Source organism: Mobula hypostoma, chromosome 21, assembly GCF_963921235.1.
Source record: "Mobula hypostoma chromosome 21, sMobHyp1.1, whole genome shotgun sequence".
NCBI classification, from domain to species: domain Eukaryota; kingdom Metazoa; phylum Chordata; class Chondrichthyes; order Myliobatiformes; family Myliobatidae; genus Mobula; species Mobula hypostoma.
This window is the reverse complement of record NC_086117.1, coordinates 16,837,787-16,861,880: the sequence shown is the minus strand read 5'-3', so window position 1 is coordinate 16,861,880 and position 24,094 is coordinate 16,837,787. Positions and strand designations below refer to the sequence as shown.

The 24,094-nt window shown below is 40.0% G+C and overlaps 1 protein-coding gene across 4 annotated transcripts in view; it reads right to left on the bottom strand.

Moving 5' to 3' along the window:
• The window catches only part of LOC134359822 (transforming growth factor beta receptor type 3-like), a 137,601-nt gene that overhangs the window by 86,367 nt on the left and 27,140 nt on the right, over positions 1-24,094 (bottom strand). For 3 of the 4 annotated variants that reach the window (XM_063073524.1, XM_063073523.1, XM_063073525.1), the window contains exon 3: positions 15,248-15,402. In XM_063073524.1, coding sequence (XP_062929594.1) covers positions 15,248-15,402 — 155 coding nt within the window. The remainder of the gene's footprint in view (positions 1-15,247; positions 15,403-24,094) is intronic. The other variant, XM_063073526.1, reaches the window with a different exon arrangement.

Below are 24,094 nucleotides of genomic sequence, written 5' to 3'. Positions count from 1 at the left end.
GGTAGCTGTGAGAGTCTGTAGGCTTATAGTAGACATCAGTAGTTAAGCTGTCTCCAGAGATAGAGACAGAAAGATCAAGAAAGGGGAGGGAGGTGTTGGAAATGGACAAGGTAAACTTGAGGGCAGGGTGAAAGTTGAAGGCAAAGTTAATGAAGTCAATGAGCTCAGCATGCGTGCAGGAAGCCGTGCCAATGCAGTCGTCGATGTAGTGAAGGAAAAGTTTGGGACAGATACCAGTAAAGGCTTGGAACATGGTTTGTTCCACAAAGCCAACAAAAGGCAGGCATAGCTGGGACCCATACGGGTGCCCATGGCTACACCTTTAGTTTGGAGGAAGTGGGAGGAGCCAAAGGAGAAATTATTAAGAGTAAGGACTAATTCCACTAGATGGAGCAGAGTGGTGGTAGAGGGGAACTGGTTAAGTCTGGAATCCAAAAAGAAGTGGAGATCTTTGAGACCTTCCTGGTGGGGGATGGAAGTATATAGGGACTGGACATCCATGGTGAAAATAAAGCAGTGGGGGCTAGGGAACTTAAAACCATTGAAAAAATTCAGAGCGTGAGAAGTGTCACGAACATAGGTAGGAAGGGATTGAACAAGGGGGGATAAAACAGTATCGAGGTATGCAGAAATGAGTTCGGTGGGGCAGGAGCAAGCTGAGACAATGGGTCCACCTGGACAGGCAGGTTTGTGGATCTTGGGTAGGAACGGGAAGTGCGGGGTGTGGGGTGTGGGAACTATAAGGTTGGTAGCAGTGGATGGAAGATCCCCTGAGCCGATAAAGTTGCTGATGGTGTGGGAGACAATGGCCTGGTGCTCCTTAGTGGGGTCATGATCGGGGGGTAAATAAGAGGAGGTATCCGCAAGTTGTTGCTGTGCCTCGGCAAGGTAGAGGTCAGTACGCCAGACTACAACAGCACCCCCCTTATCGGCGGGTTTTATAGTAAGGTTAGGAGGGAGTGGAGAGCAGAGCATTCGGAAGGATTGAGGTTGGAATGGGAATAAGGTGCAGTGAGGTCGAATTCAAGAAGCTCTTCAGGTCTTGATATTTTCATGTTGACCCGCCTCGATAGCAACATTCTGCAATCCAAAATTTCTTCATATAGCTGCTGTCCATCAACATCAGAGCTGTACAATCCGCCCAAATTTTCGCACTTCTATAGGTCATTACTGTCAGCGCCGTAACACAGTCTCTCGACATCGAGAAGGAACCCAAACTTGGTGTCAGTGTCGTGCAAACGAGCGAACCTTTCATCCATATCTCTGTGAAGACGGTCGAGTGTTCCCTTCATGACTCTTTCCATTTCCTCCTTAGCTGTTAACCCAGCATCTCGAGTTCTCATCAGCCATTTGTTTCTTTCGTCTCTGACGTCTTTCAACTTCAATATTCCATTCTTGACAGAGACCAACTCCTTCTTCGAGTGACTCACTGACCAACATTTCTCTTTCATCATAAAAATGATCTTGGAGGGCTTTCAAATCCAGGACAACATTGTGGAAGTTCATGCTAGGATCCTGCAGCCTCTTTTGAATACGGTCAATGTGAGTGAGTACTTTGTTCCAAAATCCTAGCAAAATCAGAAAATCGTAACTCAACATGCAGTTGTATGGCTGCCTTGCATCACTTCTTGTTTCACTGGTCTCACTTTCATTGTCTATCATGTCCTGGAGAACTTGAATACTTGTTGACGGGCTTCACTGCTTCTGTCCTTGCACTCCACCTGGTTTTGGACTTCGACTTAACAACCACAGGTACGGCGTTTTTGAGTTTTTCCCAGCGCTGTCTTGAATGAGAGAAAAACACGTAGACAGATTCAATGGTTCCAAAATACATGACCATCATTGTATCCTGCTTGGCTGCATGTACACCCCCCAAGTTGAGTGAGTGATTGTCACAATTCACAAACACTGCCAGGCTGTTTTTCTCACTTATTCTTTGATGAACACCACTTCTGCGTCCAGCCATCACAGCAGCGTTGTCATAGCACTGTGACTGACAATCTTGTAGCTCCATTTCGTCCTTCTCTAGCTGTTTCAAGATGTCTTCAACAAAGCTCTCAGCATCCTTCTGGCTTATTTAGATAAAACCAAGGAAGGACTCTCTAACACAGACTGTTTTCCTCTCAAAATCAACGTCCACATACCTCACTACTTCTGACATCTGCTCATGGTGTGCCTGATCAGGAGTCGACTCGAACATGAGACCATAGAACTTGGCTTTACGAATGCTTCTCAGTAAACTCTGGCGAACAGTGGATGTCATCATGTGGATCTGTTCTGGACATCCAACCCAGTGAAAGATAAGACATGGATCCAGGATGACTTTCCAAATGAGTGAGGTGTTACAAAGTGTTGCACTCTTTTAAGACAGGGTCAAAGATGGCCAGTAGTTTCAGTAAGCCAAGGAAATTTCCCACATTGGAGTCATCGTCTAGCTGAAGTGACTCTGTGTCCTCGCAAAGCCAAGTTCTGAGTTGCAAGGAATTTTATGCAGTGAAGGATTCTCGTCAAGATATCACGACACTTCTGCTTTTCCTTCTCAATCTGTGACTGAAATACCATGTCACTAACTCCTCTGTTTCCAGCTAAATTTCTTTCCATTTCTTTCCACTGTGTGAAGCATTCCCAATGATTCTTGGCATTTTCATGAACACTAATCCTTTCAGGTGCTTTCCACTGGTTGAATCCACTTTCCTGCTCCAATGAGGATTGATGGTCTGACCGGAAATAGAGAAGATAACAGATACAAAATGCAGACTTCCCAGAAGGGGAATAGACCAGCCATGAGCGAGTCACTTCCTCACCGCGAGTCATTTCCTCATCACGTCCATTTCCCAATTTCCTCTTGAACCAAGTTTTGTTCATTGAGCGGTTATTTGTTGGTAGGAAAAGCCCCACTCACTGTTCTGGAAATACTTCGAACCCAGCTTTATTATTTCTGTTCTCAATGCATCAGACAGAATTGCTTTTCCAGTATCCTTATCGAACTTCAGAAGTCCAATGTCATGCTGTTCAATCACTTCTGGTATGACTGTTCGAGGCTCTTTGACAGTTCACTAGGTTCAGTGTCATCAGGTTCAATCTCGTCAGGTAAAATCACGTCAATAAACGCAACATCACCACCACCATCATCTTCCCCTCTTGTCATGTCCACGTTCTCTGTGGCAGCCTCACTCTTAATCTCGTCATACTTGGATTTAACATAGAACATAGAATAGTACAGCACAGTACAGGCCCTTCGGCCCACAATGTTGTGCTGACCCTCAAACCCTGCCTCTCATATAACCCCCCACCTTAAATTCCTCCATCTACCTGACTTGATCTATCTGACTCGACTTCCTCCTCGGCTTGTACTTGATCCACATTTGGATTCTAACAATCTTGTAGCAGGTACAGGCAACTCTATGGAACTTGTCAAACTACTTGTTCTGGGTTTTTAAAGAAGGGCATGAAGAACTTGCTCGACTTCTTGGCTTCCTCTGCCTCCAACTTTCACCTCTTCTGTCCTTCAGCTCCACTTTCCTCCTTCTTCGTGAAGAAACACTTCATGGTCTTCTTACACAATGCTCTGAAATAAGGCCATCTTAATGCTTCTCACCCATGATAATCAAAGATAGATCATACATCTGAAGAAAATTCTTTTTGCACTATCTGAGGATGGCTTGTCTGACTTTAATAGAAACTGCTCAGTGGCGTCCCCCTTCAAGTGGCGCCCAGGGCATGTGCCATACCTGCCATACCTTAGATATGCCACTGGGTGCAGGGAGTAAAGCTTCAAGTTCTTGGATCATTGGGACCTCTTCTGGGAGAGATATGACCTATATAAAAGTGATGAGTTGCACCCAAACCCAAGGGGGACCAATATTCTCACGGGCAGGTTTGTTAGAGCTGTTGGGATGGATTTAAACTAATTTGGTAGTGGGGGTGGGAACCGGAGCGAAGGAATTCAGGATAGGACAGATGGTAAAAAAGCTAAGTCACTGTGCAGTCACTCTATCAGGAAGGACAGGCAGATGACAGGACAGAATTGCAGCCAGCAATATCAGTGCACTAGGGATGCAGAATCATAAAGGGTAGCAAATACAGTACTCAAAGTATTATATCTCAATGCGCAGAGTACAAGAAATAAAGTGGATGATCTTGTTGCACTATTATAGATTGGCAGATTCATCACTGAATCATGGCTGAAGGCTTGTTGTAATTGGGAGATGAATGTCCAAGGTTAAACGTTGTATTGGAGGGATAGGAAGGCAGGCAGAGGGGATGGCGTCGCTCTGCTGGTAAATAATGACATCAACTCAGTAGAAAGATGTGACATAGGATTGGAAGATGTTAAATTCTTGTGGATTGAGTTAAGAAACTGCAAGGCTGAAAGGACTTTGATGGCAGTTATATACAGACCTCCCAACAGTTGCTGGGATGTGGACCACAGATTACAACGGGAAATAGAAAAGGCGAACCAAAACGGCAATGTTATGATAGTCATGGGAGATTTCAACATTCAGGTCAATTGGAAAAATCAGGTTGGTAATGCATTTCAAGGGTGAATTTTTTGAATGCGTATGAGATGGCTTTTTAGAGTAGTTTGTTACTGAGCCTACTAGGGGATCAGCTATATTGGATTGGGTGATATGTAATGAACTGGAAGCAATTAGGAAGCTTAAGGTAAAAGAACCCCAAGGTGACATTGATCACAATATACTTTATACTTTATTGTCGCCAACCAATTGGTACTAGAACGTACAATCATCACAGCGATATTTGATTCTACACTTCCCACTCCTTGGATTACAAATATTAAATATTAAAAATAGTAAAAATTAGTAAATATTAAAAATTTAAATTATAAATCATAAATAGAAAATAGAAAAATGGAAAGTAAGGTAGTGCAAAAAAAAACAAGGGGCAGGTCCGGATATTTGGAGGTTACGGCCCAGATCCGGGTCGGGATCCATTCAGCAGTCTTATCACAGTTGGAAAGAAGCTGTTCCCAAATTTGGCCATACGAGTCTTCAAGCTCCTGAGCCTTCTCCCGGAGGGAAGAGGGACAAAAAGTGTGTTGGCTGGGTGGGTCGTGTCCTTGATTATCCTTGCAGCACTGCTCCAACAGCGTGCGGTGTAAAGTGAGTCCACGGACGGAAGATTGGTTTGTGTGATGGGCTGCACCGTGTTCACGATCTTCTGCAGCTTCTTTTGGTTTTGGACAGGACAACTTCCATACCAGGTTGTGTTGCACCCTAGAAGAATGCTTTCTACGGTGCATCTATAAAATTTAGTGAGGGTTTTAGGGGGCAGGCCAAATTTCTTTAGTTTTCTCAGGAATTAAAGGTGCTGGTGGGCCTTCTTGGCAGTGAACTCTGCTTGGTTGGACCAAGTCAGGTCATTTGTGATATTGACCCCGAGGAACTTAAAGCTTTTGACCTATTCCACTTGCGCTCCACCGACGTAAATTAGGTCGTGCGGTCCGCTACTCCTTCTGAAGTCAACAACCAATTTGATTGAGTTCAATTTGAAGTTTTCTAGGGAGAAAGTAAAGTCTGATGTAGCAGGATTTCAGTGGAGTAAAGGAAATTACAGTGGTAATTCTGGAAGATTCTTGGGTATCTCATCATTTAAACAGAGGCTTTCTGATTGTTAACTCCTATCTACAAATTTGAATGGAATGTTTGTTACCTATGATATAAGAAGTGCTGTGCACCACCTTCTCTTTGTTCTTTCTTGCCATTGCTACTAGACTCTTGCTACTCTCCGTTTCCAACTCCTTTGTTCTCTTAGCACCTAATAAAATGATTGTAAAGCAACAAGCTTTATGTCTCTTTCTTGACTTCTGAAAGAAGCTTGGATCATAAACATCAAAATCCAACAACTTCTGGTGAGGCACGAGGCAAGATGGCAGCACGGCACTGAGCACTGACATACAACCCTCCTTTTTCAAGTTCTTCAGGGCTCATAGACGGTCTTAATACAAGGTTGAGTTGGAGAAAGATCTAACTAAAGACATGGCTTCAAAAAAAGATACAAATTCAACCAGGAAACAAGGTACCAGCAGACAACAACAAGCTAGCGATTCATCTGAAGAAATAGCTATGCTAATTAAACAAAATGACAACGGAGACGGAATCGCTGCAAGAAACGGTAGCCCACATGCTAAGCGAGTTGCTGGAAAAGGCTCTTGACCCCATACAGAAGCATATGGTAAAGAATGGCAACATTCTCCCGTCGTTAAAGGAACAAGCGGACATTCACGCTAAAAAATTTAACATGGTCTTCGATAAAATAGACAACATTCAGGTTTGCTTACGCAAGAATGAGGAAGTTACTAATTCCTGTCTCGCGGAGGTGTCTAAGATATGGAAGAAGTTAAACGACTTGGAGGACAGATCCAGGAGGAATAACGTGCGGCTGGTCAACTTACCGTCAGGCGCTGAGGGCGACGATCCAAGAGGTTACCTCCAGAAGATGCTGCCTAATTGGATTCCAGCACTCAAGAACTCCCACAGCACTCCTTTGGAGATCGATAGAGCACATAGGGTCTTTTCCAACAACACCTCAAGACAGCGGACCATGATTTTTAAGCTTCTACGGTACTCCGACCGGCAGGCTATCCTGGAGGGTGCGAGGAAAGCCAAACCTACTCTCCCTGATGGCAGCCAGCTGCAGTTCTTCGCCGACTACAGCCCCGGCACGATGCAGGAACAGCAGGGATACAAGGAGATCCGCGCTAAACTTCGACAGAAGGGGATTGACTCGTTCCTCATATACCCGATTTTGAAAGTGAATATCAAGTGCGTGAAGATGTTGTTTAACTCGGCAGAGGGAGCTAAAGAAGTTCTGAAATCATCGGTGCTGGGAGATATGGAAGAAGACACTGGGCAAAGTCCACATGCCCCTCGGGAGGAGATGGAACGGCATTAAGAGCTCAGACTAGCCTGTATGCGGAATCTATCAGGCACGGGCAAGTTAACATTCTAGGTGTGAAGTTTTCTGGTTATTCTTTTATTGGAAAGTCATTCGTTGCACCTTTGTATTTAGTTAATTAAGGGGCCAATTTGTTTGACTATTGCAGGTCAGAGTTTTAAGGTAATATTCAATATACTCAAATGTAATACTTCATCAAGAATGAAGCTGAAAAACAGCAGTTTGTTCTGGCTAACTTTAGAATGTGATGTCTCCAGTAGACTTGTTTACATTTCTGGTCACCAGATAAAACGTCATTAGCTCCATCGCTAAGCGACGGTCTATCGAAGCGACAGTTTCTTGCAAGATAGCTGTTGGGATCTTGATCATGTGTTATAATATATGTGAGACAGAAACTGTTTCACTTATATAGGTTAACAGGTTTGTCCAGGTTTCTTTTTTCTTGTCTCGTTGAAATGATTGTCTATGGGAACTGCTTTGTCTTTCTAATTTGTTGGTCCTGGAAGGGTGGCGGTTGATGTCAGTTTTCAGTGTCTGACATTGCTAAGTGACACTCACAGATGTTACAAAGTAAAGGGTTGAATAGGAGGGGTGATGGGGGGGGTGGGAAGGGGGTAACTCAGGGCTCCACCACCAACTTACAACAACAGATCCGGGGGAAGATGAGCAACACAGATAAATTAGAAAATCTTACTATTGTATCATTTAATGTTAGAGGATTAAACTCTCCCTACAAGCGTTCAAAGGTTTTAGATTTCTTATGCAGAAAGAAAATAGATATTGCGCTGTTACAGGAAACACATCTTAAACCTAATGATATTCCCAGGGTTCAAAACCGTTTTTATAAACCTGTTGTGGCATCAGCTGATGGTACTCGTTCGAAAGGAGTTATGATAGTAAAGAGACATAATATTAATGTATCAATTGAAAGGACGGGCATCGACAATAAAGGACGTCTAGCTTTTTGCTGCACATCCATTCAGGGTAAAAAAGTTGCATTCATTAGCCTATATGCCCCAACTATATTCGAGGTTGAATTTTTTCCCTCAATTACCTCACAATTACTGAAGTTAAGTGACTACCAACTATATGTTGGTTCGGATATGAATGCTTTGGTAAACATTAACCTCGATAAATCTTCCTCAACTATATCAAGCTCTCAAGAATCTGCTTCCAAAGCACTTAACATTTTTCTAGCGGAATTAAATTTAACGGATGTGTGGAGGGTGCATAATCCATCTGCTAAAGACTATACCTTCTTCTCCACAAGACATAAAACTTTCTCTCGGATAGATTACACTCTTATATCCTCTGGTCTGCTGCCTTTAGTACACTCAATAGAATTTTTGCCTAGACATCTATCTGATCACAACTCAGTTATATCTACTTTTAATTATGGCAAAATTAAAAATAAGGCTACTAGGTGGAGGTTTAACTCCACCCTTCTAAAAAACGAATTTCTATCACAACTGAGAACAAAACTGACAGAATTTATAAATGTAAATAAAAAAGTGTCTCAGATGTGACAGTGATTTGGGCCTCCATCAAGGGTTTCTTACGAAATAACGCTATATGGTTCAGTTCTTACCTACATAAAAGCCGGCTTCAAAAGATTTCCACCTTAGCAGAAGAAAGTAAGGTTTTGGAGAATGATCTCAAAAGGAGATACACCATAACAAAAGAAAACGAGCTCAAAACAAAACAAGCAGAATTAAATGATTTATTAAGAAGCAGGGCAGAATATATGATCCATATAACCAAACATAAGTATTACGCAGAAGGCAGCAGACTGAGTCATCTTTTAGCTCTAACACTCAAACAACAGGAAACTAAAAGGTCTATACCAGCGATTAGATGTGCTAAACGTGGAGTAGTATCTTCAACAGAGGAAATAAACGAGACATTCAAGAATTACTTTAAAGAATTGTATACAAGTGGCTCAATTCCTTCTGAGAATGACCACGGATTTTTTTCCAGTGAATTAGACCTCCCTACGTTGTCATTAGAGGACACCAAAACTCTAGACTCTCCTATTATACTAGATGAGCTACTCAAAGCAGTCAAAGCTACAAATAAGGGCCGTACGCCAGGCATAGATGGCATACCTGTGGAACTTTACCTAGCACTTTGGGATATTCTTGGACCAGTATGGTTAGAAACATTAAATTATGCTTTTGGAAATGGCACTTTCCATAGAGATCTAAACACAGCCCTGATCACAGTTATACCTAAGCCTGGTAAGGATCCCTTGGAGTGTACCAATTACCGTCCAATCTCCTTGATAAATGCCGACCTCAAGATATTTTCCAAAGTCTTAGCCAGTAGACTTGAGACAGTAGTTGGGAAAATAATTAGCCCAGATCAAACGGGCTTTATCAAGGGGCATCTTGCATCTGATAATATTCGCCGGCTGTTACACGTACTGAGTGCAACACATAAAATTCCACCTGCCTGTGGCCTGCTATTTCTAGGTGGTGAAAAAGTGTTCGATCGCCTTGAATGGCCATATCTTTGGAGAGTTCTAAAAGAATTTAAGTTCGGCGATAAATTTATCAATATGATTCAAACACTGTATGCTAATCCTTCAGCCCGGGTATGTGGGGAGGAGGTTTCTCGGAGTTATTTGACATAGGACAGGGCACACAACAAGGGGACCCTTTGTCTCCTTTAATTTTTAAAATATCTATTGAACCGCTTGCACATTTAGTTAGAAACTCTCCTCAGATTCTCCCTTATTACAATAGGTACAACATCGCATTCAATATCACTTTACGCGGACAACACGCTAGTTTATATGGCCAATGTTCAACAAACTCTCCCCTATGTTTTAAAAACACTGGAGCAATTTGGATTTCTTTCAGGATACAAAGTTAATTTGTTAAAATCAGCATTGATGCTGATTAATACGGATAAAAGTAAGGTGTCTCTTCCTCCACAGATCAATGTTACAAATTAAGTCCTCTACTTGGGTATTAAAGTTAATACTTCCCTATCATCTGTGGCTAAAACAAATTACTCGTTAATTCTGAAAAAAATAGTGGAAGATATTAATAGGTGGAGACACCTGCCAGCATCAGTCCCAGCCCATATATCAGTCATTAAAATGAACATCTTACCCCGCATTAATTTTATTAGCTCAATGATCCCCACTTGCACCTCCAGCAGGATATTAGCAAAAACTGGACTCCTTACTACGATGCTATGTTTGGAGTGGTAAAAGACCCAATATAAAATGGTCAGCTCTCCAATTCACAAAGTCGAATGGGTGATTGGCATGTTCAAATTTTAAATTGTATCACTGGGCATTTGTATTAAAAGGTCTTAGCTATTGGATGGAGGAGGATAAAGTTTTGTCCTGGAAAAATATAGAACAAGAACTAATAGCACCAATAAGGTTGAAGGACTTTTTCCTTATAGGTACAGTATGTCTACCAAAAAATGTGATTTGTATTACGGTCCAATTTTAACCCATATACTACAAGTGTTTAGAGCAGCAGAAAAATTCCTAAAATTTAAAAGTGTATGGTGTAAATCATCTCCATTATGGAACAATAATCGTTTTCTATCTGGGGGGAACCATTCACTAACAGAACTTGGGAGGATGAAGGTATTACTACTCTTCAAGATATAAATGAGGCAAGTACTATCCTTAGCTTTCAAGAACTGATATCTCGATATAATATTGATAAACATTCTCTTTTTTTCTATTTTCGAGTAAGATCAGCTTGTAAAGCCTACGGCGTTCCCTGGGGGTCAGATTTAAAGGACCATCCCATTTTAAGTTTGATACAGAGTGCTCCAGGACAGATAGTGTCATATATCTATGATAAATTAAACTCCCAGAATTATATGCCCACATAGGGAATGTAAGCTTGGGATAGGGACATATCTGAATTGGGACAAGACTTAGACTGGGGTGCGATTTGAGATAATGCTGCCGGTGCTTCGAAAAACCCAAATCATCAGTATATACACTTGAAATTTTGTCATACAGCATATTTAACACCGAGAATTAGACATCAAATGGGACTGGTTCCTGACCCTTATTGCTCATTTTGCCCCCATGGAGCCATTGGCTCTTTTATACACGTTGTATGGGAATTTCCAGGGGTTTTTGATTTGTGGGGGAAGGTTATCAGTACTCTCACAGAACTAACAGGGGTACAATTACCAATGGACCCCGCTGTACGTCTTCTAAATGATGACTCCCACCTTTCCCTTATGGAAAAAACACGCAAAATCTGGCTGGCAGGCCTGACTGCAGCTAAGAAGATTGTAGTCCAGCGTTGGAAAACTCCCCATGATATTTCAAATACTCACTGGCTTCGGAGCTTTTTGGACATTCCTTACTTGGAACTTTCATCAGCAAGAGTAAATGATGCATGACCAAACACAATCATAATGTGGACAAATTTGATATCTAACTTAAAAGATCTTTTGTTAAAATAGAAATGTTTTGTCTGTGTATGTACTACTATTCAGTTGATTGGTGGAGGGGAGAGGGATGGGGGAGAGAAGGGTGGAGGGGGGATGGTGATGAAGGTTGGGGGGTGGCTGGGTTAAACAGTCAAAATGTAATTGGCAACTGGTTGTATTGAATGTAATTTGTTGGTGTTGCAATAAAAAATTAATAATAAAAAATACAACAATAGAAAATCATGTAAATTGTGTAAGACTGCAAAATGTAGCAGAGTTGGAGGCTGAGTTAAGATGGCGCTAAGCGGCAACTCCTTTGCTTGTATCTTCGGAAACAGCTCTATTTCCATCTTTAATATCCTTATCTTTCCTTTTCAGGGTTCTTTTGAAGACCCTGACCTGAAATTACACGCAGACTTTGCTTCTTTGTGGGAATGGGATTCATTCTCGGGTTTCAGGACCGGCCACTGTTGTTCGGCATCATGCTAAGGATTCAGCCTGAAAGTCTCACTTGTATTTGGAAGCCTAAAATCTCAGGGCTCTGGAGATGGGAGGATTGAGGGTCGGTGTCATGGCAGGAGAGTTGTGTATCGTTGGGGAGGCCGGAAAATCTTTTGCTGTGGGCCCAAAGATCCGAGATCTTTGCGATTTTCAGGCACAGAGCTCGTAAAAAGCAATGAAATTGACTTTTTAACATCATAAACCAGCAGGTTGTTATTATGTCTCCCGCTCGCTGTGAAAATAGGGGACACCTCCCTCTCCCTTATTAGGGAGACAGATTGAACCTGTGGTTTGTCAAATGCCGGATAAATGCGATAGTCTTTGGGGTAACTGCAAGTCTGCTATTGCCTAGCTCACGCTTGTGCTCGGTAGCAGGTGCGCTTTTTTTGCTGGGGGGGGGAAGGGGGGGATTGTTGCTTGCTGCCGCTTACGCGCGGGAGGAGAGAGCTGAGGAGGCAGGACTTTGAGGTTCTCACATTTAACTGTCATTCATTCTTTGGAGCACTTCTCGGTTTTCGTGGATGTTTGCGAAGAAAAAGCATTTCAGGACATATATTGCATACATTTCTCTGACAATAAATTGGACCTTCAAATCTTTGAAATATTGGATTTGGGAGTCCTAATGCATAAAATACAAAAAGTTAGAATGCAGGTACAGCAACTAAATAAGAAAGTTAATGGAATATAGATTTTTATTGCAAGGGATATGGAGTATGAAAGTATGAAGATTTTGATGCAATTTTGCCGGATGCTGTTGAGACTAGGTCCCTGATTTTCGGGTAGGACTTGTTTGCTTTGGTGGCAATGCAAAGAGGGTTCACTAGATTGATTCCTGGAATGAAAATGAAGATGCATGGGAACAGGCTGAGAATATTGAGTTTGTACCTACTGGAAAAGAGTGAGAAGTAACTTTATACAAAAATTATGAAAGCTTTGACAAGATGGATGCTATTCACCAGCAGAGATTCAGAAGCAGAATTACCCATTGCATATGGACACGAGAAAACAAAGTTACAGGCAGTAATAAGTATAATATAGCCAAGTTTAATTGAATAGACAGAGAAAAGTGTGCAAATACATTTTTAAAAGTGTTGAAAAATGTGTGAAACTGAATAGGTTACTCATGCAAGTGTGCAAAAACCAAAAAACAATAACATAGAACATTTCTAACATTATTAATTTTACACAATAATTTTTAAAAAGGATGTTTTACTTTGTTAGAATTCCTTTCTTCTGCAATTAATTATTTTTGTCTTAAGAATTTTTTCTTAACTCAGTTTAAAATAAAGCAGTTAAACTAAAACTAGAAATTTTAGAATTGTGTGGAACTTTTATATGAAGGCGTTCTCTTTTGATCGAATCGCATCTACAACTGGGTCATTAAAATCAGCATATACAAAACAAAATATATTAGGCCACAGTTTCTATTTTTGCTTGTGTTTCTTGTAGATATAATTGTTTTCTGTTTGGACATTTTATTTTCATATACTGTGATTATGTAAACTGATTTCCCGTAATTCTTTGGTTCCATTTTAATAGTGACGGCTCCATTCTACATTGTGCTCTCTGCCAGCTATGTGCTTGCCAGACATTGAACACTGCCACAGCCTCTATATATTTTAAGATCTGTCTAGCAGATCTGTTTTTACACAATGTAATATGACTAATAGGATAACTTCATGCATCTAATTCATTATTTTGTTATGGTACCAAAGGGGACAAAAAGTGAGAAAACAAACAAAAAGCATAAATTGCATTATTAATTCATTAATTCTGCTCTTCAAAGGTGTAAATTTGATAAGGAACTTTAATAGCTCTCTGTCAATTCTCTGACCTAATTTCCTTTTGGGCGTGTCTCTTCTCTGGAAATATAGAAGGGACAAATATACCATTAAAGTATTAATGATATTTCAATCAGAGAAAAAAAACAAAATCTTAAGTGCAAGATATCTAATTATGTTATGGTTAAATTATAGTTGCTGTGCTAAAAACAGCATGTGCTGCAACTGATCAGTATTATGTTTTGATGTACATATATATCCAACATGAAAGTTGTAATACAATTTTAATCTAATATTTAATAAGCTTATTTTCAATGTTTCAAAGGTTTGAAAAACATTCCAATGAACTCATCTCAACACCTTCAAAGTGCATTTTCAGATTGAGCTTCATCCTTTGACTATACTGATAAAATTCTAACTCGAAAAAGGTTCTAGTGCACAGGCATCAGATGTGGATTGGAGGTTATACTGTACCACTTTTGTAGGAATATGCACCCAAAGTCATTTTGAATTTATGCAGGTGGCAACATAAAAGCACACTCAATAATTATTTTTTAATTTTATAATTTGTCACTTCTTACTTGGTTTTTAGTAAGACAGTAACAAGTCTGGTTTTTAAGAAATTAACTAAGTGGCATAAAGGCTTCTCAAGCTTTTAACCAGCTTAATAATTTTAATTTAGACAAATATCGTTACTTATTCCCCCCCATTTCCTAGATATACTTTTAAACATGTAATTCATAGGAAGATGCAGACTGTTGCACGTTATGCCTATTAAGGACTGAATGACACTTAAGGTACTTTTTATTTTGATTAATATAAATAATGTGTCATTTTGCTTGGCTTCAATTTCTTTAGCTACTGAAGGCATTTCATAATGACTGTGGTAGAGTCTTTAACTAAAGTGGAGATTTAGCTGAGTAAGGCATCAATTTGATGATGAATGCCATGTGCTAAATCTGTTCGACAGAGCTAATATTTTGATGTACATTGTTTGACCACTGAAGTTGTACGTATGCTAAAGATACCATTCACCCAATTATAGTTGACATAATCAGGTGTAAATGACTGCTTCTTGATTTAAGACCTATAACCTGTTACTGCTGACTTGCTCTTGAAAATTAAAACCACAAATAAGCAAGACTTCACCAGTCCATAAATACTTATTCAGGAAAATCTGAGGACTTTGCCTAAAGAAAAAGTAATTGGGGTGCTTCTCGCTCTTACTGGGCATCTAAGTCAAAGAAGAGAATGGGAGTACTTGATCATAGGCACCTCAAGTGAGAGAAGCCAGAAGAGCAGTACTGATAGAACCAAGAATAGAGAAACAGTGTAGTGACACAGAGCTTTCCTGATGAAGATTTATAAGATTCTTCCCCCTCCAGGCCTTCTCCAACATCAACAGGGTACAAGACATTTTTTGCTTCATTGGACTTGCATTTCCATTTCTTACCAAAAATTGCTTCCAATACTCCTTGAATGGTAAACCTGTTATTGTGTCACTTAGGGGCAATCACTAATTAGCACCAAAATAAAGCCCATAAACCAAATCAAATTAATTGTGTCTTCTTGGCAAAAGCCCATTTATCAACAAAGAACTTAACGTAAATTTTAAAATTTATTGAAATTACCTGAAGTACCTTCCCAGGAGGAATGATCGAGTCAAGGATATATATGCTTTCATTAGATGTGGAGTGGCCACGGCACATGCAGTACTTTATCACTTGCGAGACAGGATGATTTGGTCTAACTGGTTCAACTTTACATTCTTTAGTTGGAGCAGCACCTATCAAACACAAGAAAAAAATGACTTAATCTAAAACACAGCTGTTACAAATTAAACTAAGAATTCATTTTCAATATGATACAAGTTGAATTACGCAAAACTTAAAGACGCTAGATAAAAATGAGAGCGTATCAAATTTGATAACCATAATGGAGCTCATTAATACAACTCACTGTTTCCCTCCACTCCCCAATACAATGAACTTCTGTAATCAAAAGATCTACTAAATACATTTTACTAGATCACATCTTTGGCAAACTGCCTCAACACTGAGAGTTCAGCTCCAACAGATCTGGATCCAACCTTTTACATTGCCTTGAAACTGACTGTACTTACCTTAGTTCAGCTTGATTAGAAATAGCTACAGCAGATGGAGAGCCAGAAGCAATCAAATCTGAATTGGTGCTTCTTACTCCTTTCACCATACCTTTTGACCTTCTCACCACTAAAGTTCTTCTAATATGCAGTGTTTAAGTGTTTGATGGAACATTATTTTGCTTCATATTTGATTAGAAACATGTTTTAATTTAATTCTTTCTTTGCAATTAGCTTAGAGAATGGGGTAAGTAGGATGAAACAAACAAATCTTCCTGAAGCTGGGCTCAGCAAAAGACGATAAGACAAAGGAGCAGAATTAGACCATTTGGCCCATCAAGTCTGCTCTGCCATTCGATCATGATGGATTTATTTTTCCCCATCAACCCCATTCATCTGTCTTCTACCTTGTAACATTTGACACCCTTACTAATCAAGAATCCATCAACCTGAACTTTACATATACCCAATGACTTAGCCTTCAGAGCCATCTGTGGCAATGAATTCCACAGATTCACTACCCTCTGGCTAAAAAAAATTCTCCTCCTTTCTATTTTAAAGGGACAACCTCTTATTCTGAGGCTGTGCCCTCTAGTTCTAGATTCTCCCACTACCGAAAACATCCTCTCCACATTTGGTCTATTCCAGGCCATTCAATATTCGGTAGGCTTCAATAATGTGTCTTTCCCAAGCCCTCCCCACCCCATGCACGCCATCCCTTCAAACTCCAGCAAGTACAGACTCAGAGCTATCAAGCATTCCTAGTATGTTAACCTTTCAATCCAGGATTATTCTCATAACCTCATCCACACACTCTTCAATTTCAGATCTTAAATATGGGGCTCAAAACTGCTCAAAATACTTCAAACATGGTATGCAATAAAGCCTTGGAATTACATCTTTCTTCGATATTCTATTCCTCCCAAAATCAATGTTAGTATTGCATTTGCCTTCCTTAGTATTGATTCAACCTACAAGCTGACCTTTAGGAAATCATGACTAGGACTCCCAAGTTCCTTTGCAACTCTGGTTTCTGAATTTGCTTTCTGTTTAAGCAATAGCCGTTACTTTTATTGCTTCTACTAAAGTGCATTACCATCCACTTCCCTATGGTACATTCCATTTGCCACTTCTTTGTCCATTCTCCTAATTTGCCCAAGCTTGTCTGCAGACTCCCTGCTTCCTCAACATCTTTGTATCATCCACAAAACTTGACCAACCAGATCATTAACATACAAGTAGCAGACCCAACTCCAACCCCTGTGGAACAGCAGCAGCCTCTTTGCTTCCTGCCAGTCAGCCAATCTTCTGTCCATGCTAGTAATCTTTCCTGTAATATCAAGGGCTCTTATCTTGTATAGCAAATTCAAGTGTGGCACCTTGTTAAAGATCTTCTCAAAATCTGGTTGGTGGGTTAATTGGTCATTGTAAATTGTCCTGTGGTCTGGCTAGGGTTAAGTCAGGGATTGCTGGGCAGCGCAGATGGAAGGGCCAGGAAAACGCCTATATCTCATGAAATGCTCTCTGGCACGGTAGCATAGTGGTTAGCAGAATGATTTACTGTACCTGCGCGACTCAAAAGGCCAGAAAAATACCTATATCTCAATAAATAAATAACCCCATACAGCCTGAAGTTTTGATATCTTAATGTTCTTAATCCAAATGGATCCCAAATGAGACTTCAGAAAAAGTTACAGAGAAGCAACAGTGGAGAATGAAAAGGAAGAGGTGGGAGTGTCTCTGTGTGGAGACTGACAATCCACACAGCTTCTTCAAAAGAGTGCATTATAAGCATAATTCCTACAATCGGCGACTTTGGAAGAAAGCAGAATATTTCCTCATCCATCTCTTTGTATTCCATCAAAAAACTAATTTTAAGGTTTTTACTTGGGGCGCTCTCCGCGGCACTGGAACACTCTTACATGGCAAGAATTCAGAGGTACATGGATAGTAGGGGTTTGGACAGCGATGGTCCTGTTGCAGGTCGATGGGAGTAGGCAGTTTAAATAGTTTTGGCATGGACTAGATGGGTCAAAGGGCCTGTTTCTGTGCTGTACTTCTCTATGAAAAATCCAGGTAAACAACATTCACTCACTATCCTTTGTCCATCCTGCTTGTTATGTCCTCAAATGGATCTGTCATGCAGTATTTCCTCTTCAGAAAACCATGCTGACTTCAACCAATTTTATCATGTGTCTCCAAGTACTGAAACCTCATCCTTAATAATGGACTCCACCATCTTCTCAACCACTGAAGTCAGGCTAACTGGCCTATAATTTCCTGCCTTTTGCCTCCCTCCTTTTTACAGAGTGGAGTGACATTTGCAATTTTCTGGTCCTCCAGAAGCATTCCAGAATCTAGTGATTTTTTAAAAAAAGATTATTACTAATGCTTTCACAACTCCACAAATTTTACCTAACCCATTCAGAACCCTGGGATGTAGTCCATTTGGTCCGGATGACTTACCTACCTTCAGATCTTTCAGCTTTCCAAGCACCTTCTCCTTAGCAATAGCAACTATACTCACTTCTTGCACCCCGACACTCTCAAATTTCTGGTATACTATTTGTGACATCCACAGTGAAGACTGGTGCAAAATAATCATTCAGTTAGTCTGGCAACATACATCAAAGTTGCTGGTGAACGCAGCAGGCCAGGCAGCATCTATAGGAAGAAGCGCAGTCGACGTTTCAGGCCGAGACCCTTCGTCAGGACTAACAGTTAGTCTGTCATTTTGCCTCTCATTACTACCTCTCCAGTGGTCTATTATCCATTCTTGCCTCTCCTAATCTTAGCATACCTGAAAAAACTTCTAATATCCTCCTTTATGTTATTGGCCAGCTTACCATATTTCATCTTCCTTCGCTTTATTAATTTTTAGTTACCTTCTATTGGTTTTTAAAAACTTCCCAATCCTCTGGCTTCCCACTATTTCTTTTTAAAAATATTGTACAGCATTTTTGCTTTCACACTGTCTTTGACTTCCTTTGTCAGCCATAGTTGCTTCATCCTCCCTTTAGAATGCTTCTTCATCTTTAGGATGAAATGATCCTGCATGTTCTGAATTACCTCCATAAATTCCTGCCATTACTGCTTTACCATTATCCATTTTAGAGTCCCCTTCCAATTAGCTTTGGTCAGCTCCTCACTCATGCTTCTGCAATTACCTTTATTCAACTATAATACCAATATATTATTTATATATATTTACATAATTGTTTAAATATCTTTAAACAATTGTGGCAACTAGCAGGTATAGTTAGCTACTACAGAATGTGAGTATCCATTTAATCAATGGATCATTTTAGTCTGGATTTGGCCTGATGTCTAGATTTGACACCTGCACATATTGCCTGGAACAGATACAGAAGCCGTTTGGCAAGAGGCAGTCAGGATTCACCAGCAAATAGGCCCGAGCCCTATACTACTGAGTTCCTGCCCTCAAAGTGCTCTGACAGATTTTGATAGGAAGGCTGCAAGTGATGCCTCATCTTCTAATAAGGCATTATAGCAATGTTTAAATGTCTCTGATATTTTGCAAAATTTGAATACCTTTACAATTGTGTGATTATAAAAAAGTTAGACTCAGTAGCAGAACTGTTTGCTGCTGAATGCACACAATGTGACAGTAAAGAAAGTTACAATGCTATTTAAAGATTCAATAGGATCAGCTAATAGAATGGAATGAGTTTTATGAATGGAACAGACTCAGTGTATTTTGCCTTATTTTAATTATTTCTGTTACTTAAGGAGAAAGACATACTACACCCTTAAGACACAATAGAAACATGGCAATAAACAAAAACATTTGGAGGAAATTAATGGGGATTTAATAAGCCTAAGAGAACAGCTGAAAATAAGCCAAAACAATATAAGTGAGGAAAAATGTGAAATCAAGTACTACAAATGTTATGATATTAAACAGTGTTGATGTTTCAGGGGAACAGGATGTCCTACATATATCACCGAAAGTACGTGCAAGTACGTACAAATTACATATAGCATTACTATACAGGAGCTTGAGAGTGTAAATTGGGAGCAGTTGTTATTGTCTACATCTGACATGTGGAGTCATTTAAAGAAGCTGACTAAATTTCAGGACAAGTATGTTCCAGTATGGAGGGAAAGTGAAAAAAGAGAGCAGGGTAAGGAAATCTTGGATGATGAGAGAGGCTGTAAATTTATTTTTTTTTTAAAAGATATACAAGCTTTTGGAAGCTGAAATCAAACAGGCCCTTTGAAGAATATAAAGAAAGCGAGAAAGAACTCAAGGAAAATGGCTAAAATGGGACATTTAATGTCCTTGGCAAGTAGGATCAAGACAATCCCAAGGCAGTTTTCTTTTACTACATTAAGAAACAAGAGGGTATCTAGAGAGAGGGTAGGACAGCTCAAGAATAAAGGTGAGCATTTACACATGGAGTCAGAGGATGTTGGCTAAATGAATACACAGCATTGGTATTCACCCTGGAGAAGAAATTGGGGGACAATGAGATCAGTGTGGGGTGTTCTAATGTGCTTTGAGATTTTGACGATCAATGAGGAGATGGAATTGAGTCTCTTGAAGAGCACCAAGGTGGATAAATCACCAGGGCTTGTGGGATCTCTCCCAGGTTATTGACAGAGGAGATGGCTGGAACCTTGAAAAAGATCATTGTATTCATTCTAGGCACGAACGACATCAGAGAAATGGACGTTGCTCCTTCGAGAAGGGAAATGGGGAATATCCAGGAAATTCCTCAGCCTCAGAATAGAGGGGAGTCATTTAAGAATGGAGATGAGGAGGAATTTCTTTAGCCAGAGAGTGGCGAATTGTATTTTTTTTTGCCACAGGCAGCTGTGGAGGTCAAGTCTTTATGTATATTTAAGGCAGAGGTTGATAGATACTTGATTGGTCAAGTCATGAAGGAATACAGGAAGAAGACAGGAAATAGGGGCTGAGAGCATGGATCAGCCATGACGAAATGGCAGAGCAGACTCAATGGGCCAAATGGCCTAACTCTGTTCCTATATCTTATGGTCTTATGGAAATTATAGACCAGAGAAAATTCTAGTGGAGAGAATTTACTGCCTAGGAATTCTGAATGTAATTTGTACTTCCCTTTGAAAGAATGTATGGGAATTAAGGACAGTCAATATGGTTTTGTGTAGGGCAGGTCACATCTTACAAACTTGATTTGTTGTTTTTTTTTTGAGGTCACCGAGTCTTTGGAAGATGAGTTGCTGAACACATTCTAAGCAAAGATGGCTAGATTTCTCAACATTAGGGGATACTAAGCAATGCAACAAAGTGGTGCTGAGGTAAACAATGAACCACGATCCTTCCTACTGAATTGCAGAGCATAATTGCCTATATCTGCTTCTACTTCTTATAATACTAATTTATATCAATATTAAAGGATATATAGTTCATTCCAAAACCATGTTCACAGATCTAAACTACTAAAGGTGCGGGATACATGTTGGTTTCAGTAGTTTAGAAAGTTGTATTAAAAAGAAATAACAGTAGGCAAGCTATGATTAAATCATGCCGATCATAAGAAGTTAAAGATAACATTAAATTGAAAGGCTCAGAATGTTGCCAAAAGAGTTCTCATCTCAAGAATTAGGAAAATTTCTGAGTTTAGTAAAGGAAACCACCAAAATGAAAAGGAAAAATAATCTGATTGCTACTTAGGCAGAATGTAACAGATTTTATACTAAAGTAATAAAGAAACGATTAACAAATGTTAGGCAATTATTTTACAGTCTGAGATACAAGTAGTTATGAGGAAAAAGTCAAAAACATTGTTTCTGCCTTCATTGAAGATGATATAAACCCTCCCACAATTACTCCAGAAAAATACTTCTGAAGAGAACAAGGAGCTGAGGCAAGGTTAGCACAGCTGGGACTTTTCTCTTTGGAGCATGGAAGGATAACAGGGGACTTGATAGAGGTCTCCAAGATTATGAGAGGCATAGATAGAGTAGTTAGCCAGTACCTGTTTCCCTGGGCACGAATAGCAAACACCAGAGGGCATATGTACAAAGTTAAGGGAGGGAAGTTTAGGGGAGACATCAGGGGTAAGTTTTTTTTTTCTTACACAGAGGGTTTTGGGTGCCTGGAATGACTTGCCAGGGATGGTGGTGGAGGCTAAAACATTAGGGGTACTTAAGAGCCTCTTGGACAGGCACATGGATGAAAGAAAAATAGAGGGTTACGAGTTGGTGTGGGTTTAGTACTTTTTTTTAGGAATATATGGGTCCGCACAACATCGAGGGCCGAAGAGCCTGTACTGTGCTGTGGTGTTCTAGTGTTCTGAGAGAAATTAACAAAATACTGTTGAAATTGATTAAACCAAATTCAGGACTCAATTCTGAAAGATGATAAACTGCATCAAAGGTTTAAGGAAATGGCTTTGGATAACTTGGATGCATTTGTTGTCATCTTTCAAAATTCCATTGATTCCAGAATGCTTCCCATAACTTGAAAGGTTGCAAATGAAACTCCACAAATAAAGGAAGGAGAGAATACAGAGAATACCAAGTAGCTTGACATCAATTGAGCATTGCTATAAATTATTAGAAAGGAAATGGTGATAGAGCACCATGAAAGTAATATTTAATTGAATTGACTTTATTTCTCACATCCTTCACATACATGAGTAAAAATCTTTATATCTGAATGTGCAAATTATAGTAATTTGTAATAAACATTATGTACAGTAAGATATACAACAGAACAGTCAAAATAGCTTAGAAATACAATCGCGTTAGTGTGAGTTAATCAGTCTGATGGCCTGGTGGAAGAAGCTGTCCCGGAGCCTGTTAGTTCTGGCTTTAATACTGTTGTATCGTTTCCTGGATGCTAACAGCTGGAACAGTTTGTGGTTGGACTGACTTGGGTCCCCAATGATTTTTTTGGGCCCTTTTTATGCACCTGTTGCTGTAAATGTCCTGAGTAGTGGGAAGTTCACATCTACAAATGCGCTGGGCTGTCTGCGCCACTTTCTGCAGAGTCCTGCATTTGAGGGAAGTACAGTTTCCATACCAGGCAGTGATACAACCAGTCAGGGCGCTCTCAATTGTACCCCAGTAGAAAGTCCTTAGGATCTGGGGACTCATGCTGAACTTCTTCAACTGTCTGAGGTGAAAGAGGCACTATTGTGCTTTTTTCACCACACAACCGCTATGTGCAGACCAAGTGAGGTCCTTGGTAATGTGTATACTGAGGAACTTAAAGCTATTCACCCTCTTTACCCCAGATCCATTGATGTCTATAGGGGTTAGCCTGTCTCCATTCTTCCTGTAGTCCATAACCAGCTCCTTTATTTTTGCAACATTGAGGGAGAGGTTGTTTTCTTGACACCACTGTGTCAGGTTGATAATTTCTTCTCTGTAGGCTGCCTCATTATTAATTAAGATTAGGCCAATCAATGTAGTATCATCTGCAGGTTTAATTAGCAGATTGGAGCTGTGGGTGGTGACAGTCATGGGTGTACAGAGAGTAAAGGAGGGGACTTAGGACACAGCATTGGGGGGAGGGGGGCAGAGAAGAATCAACGGATTTATGAAAAAGAATTCACCTTTAACAAATCTGTTACACTTTATTTTGAATTGGAATCAGCAGAATAGATTCAGATTCATTTATTTATCACACATACAAGGAAACCTACAGTGAAATGCATTGTTTGTGTAAACAACAAACGAAACCAAAGATGTGCTGGGGGTAACCTGCAAGTGTCACCACAGCTTCTGCCGTCAACGTAGCATGCCAACCATGTTCGCAAAACACACAAGCAACAACAGAACAGCAGCAATGACACAACTGTAAAATAACCCTCTTACCTTCCTTCCACACACATACCCACACAGTCCTCAAACCCCAGCACACACTGCCTCTGGGCCTCCAGCTGTGGGAGAACCAGTGGAAGTTGTGCATTTGAACATTGATAAGGCTATAAATATGGTGCCACACAATAAATATTGGTCCAAAACTAATGCTGTTTTATTATAGTGAAGATAATATACTAGGATTGAAGATTGATTAATGAACAAGAAACGGACAGTGAGTATAAATGAGTCAATTTTGAGAGCTCTAACTATTTTAGTAGGAGAGGAACCAGAGCAGGTGCCACAGCTGTTGGCATCCTATAACAATGGCATAGTTGACAGGACCATGCCTAATACATACCCAGTTCTGGTGATGATACATTAAGTAACAGTGTATGTTGTGAACCTGCAGCATAGAGGATTCACAGCAAATGAAGAACCAACAACAAACAGACTAAATATAAATATGGAAAAAATGTGGAGCATTTTATTTTGTAATTTTAAATAATGAATTAAAAATATTGGTGTTGAGAGAGACTTGGGAATCCTTGTATTAAAAATTACA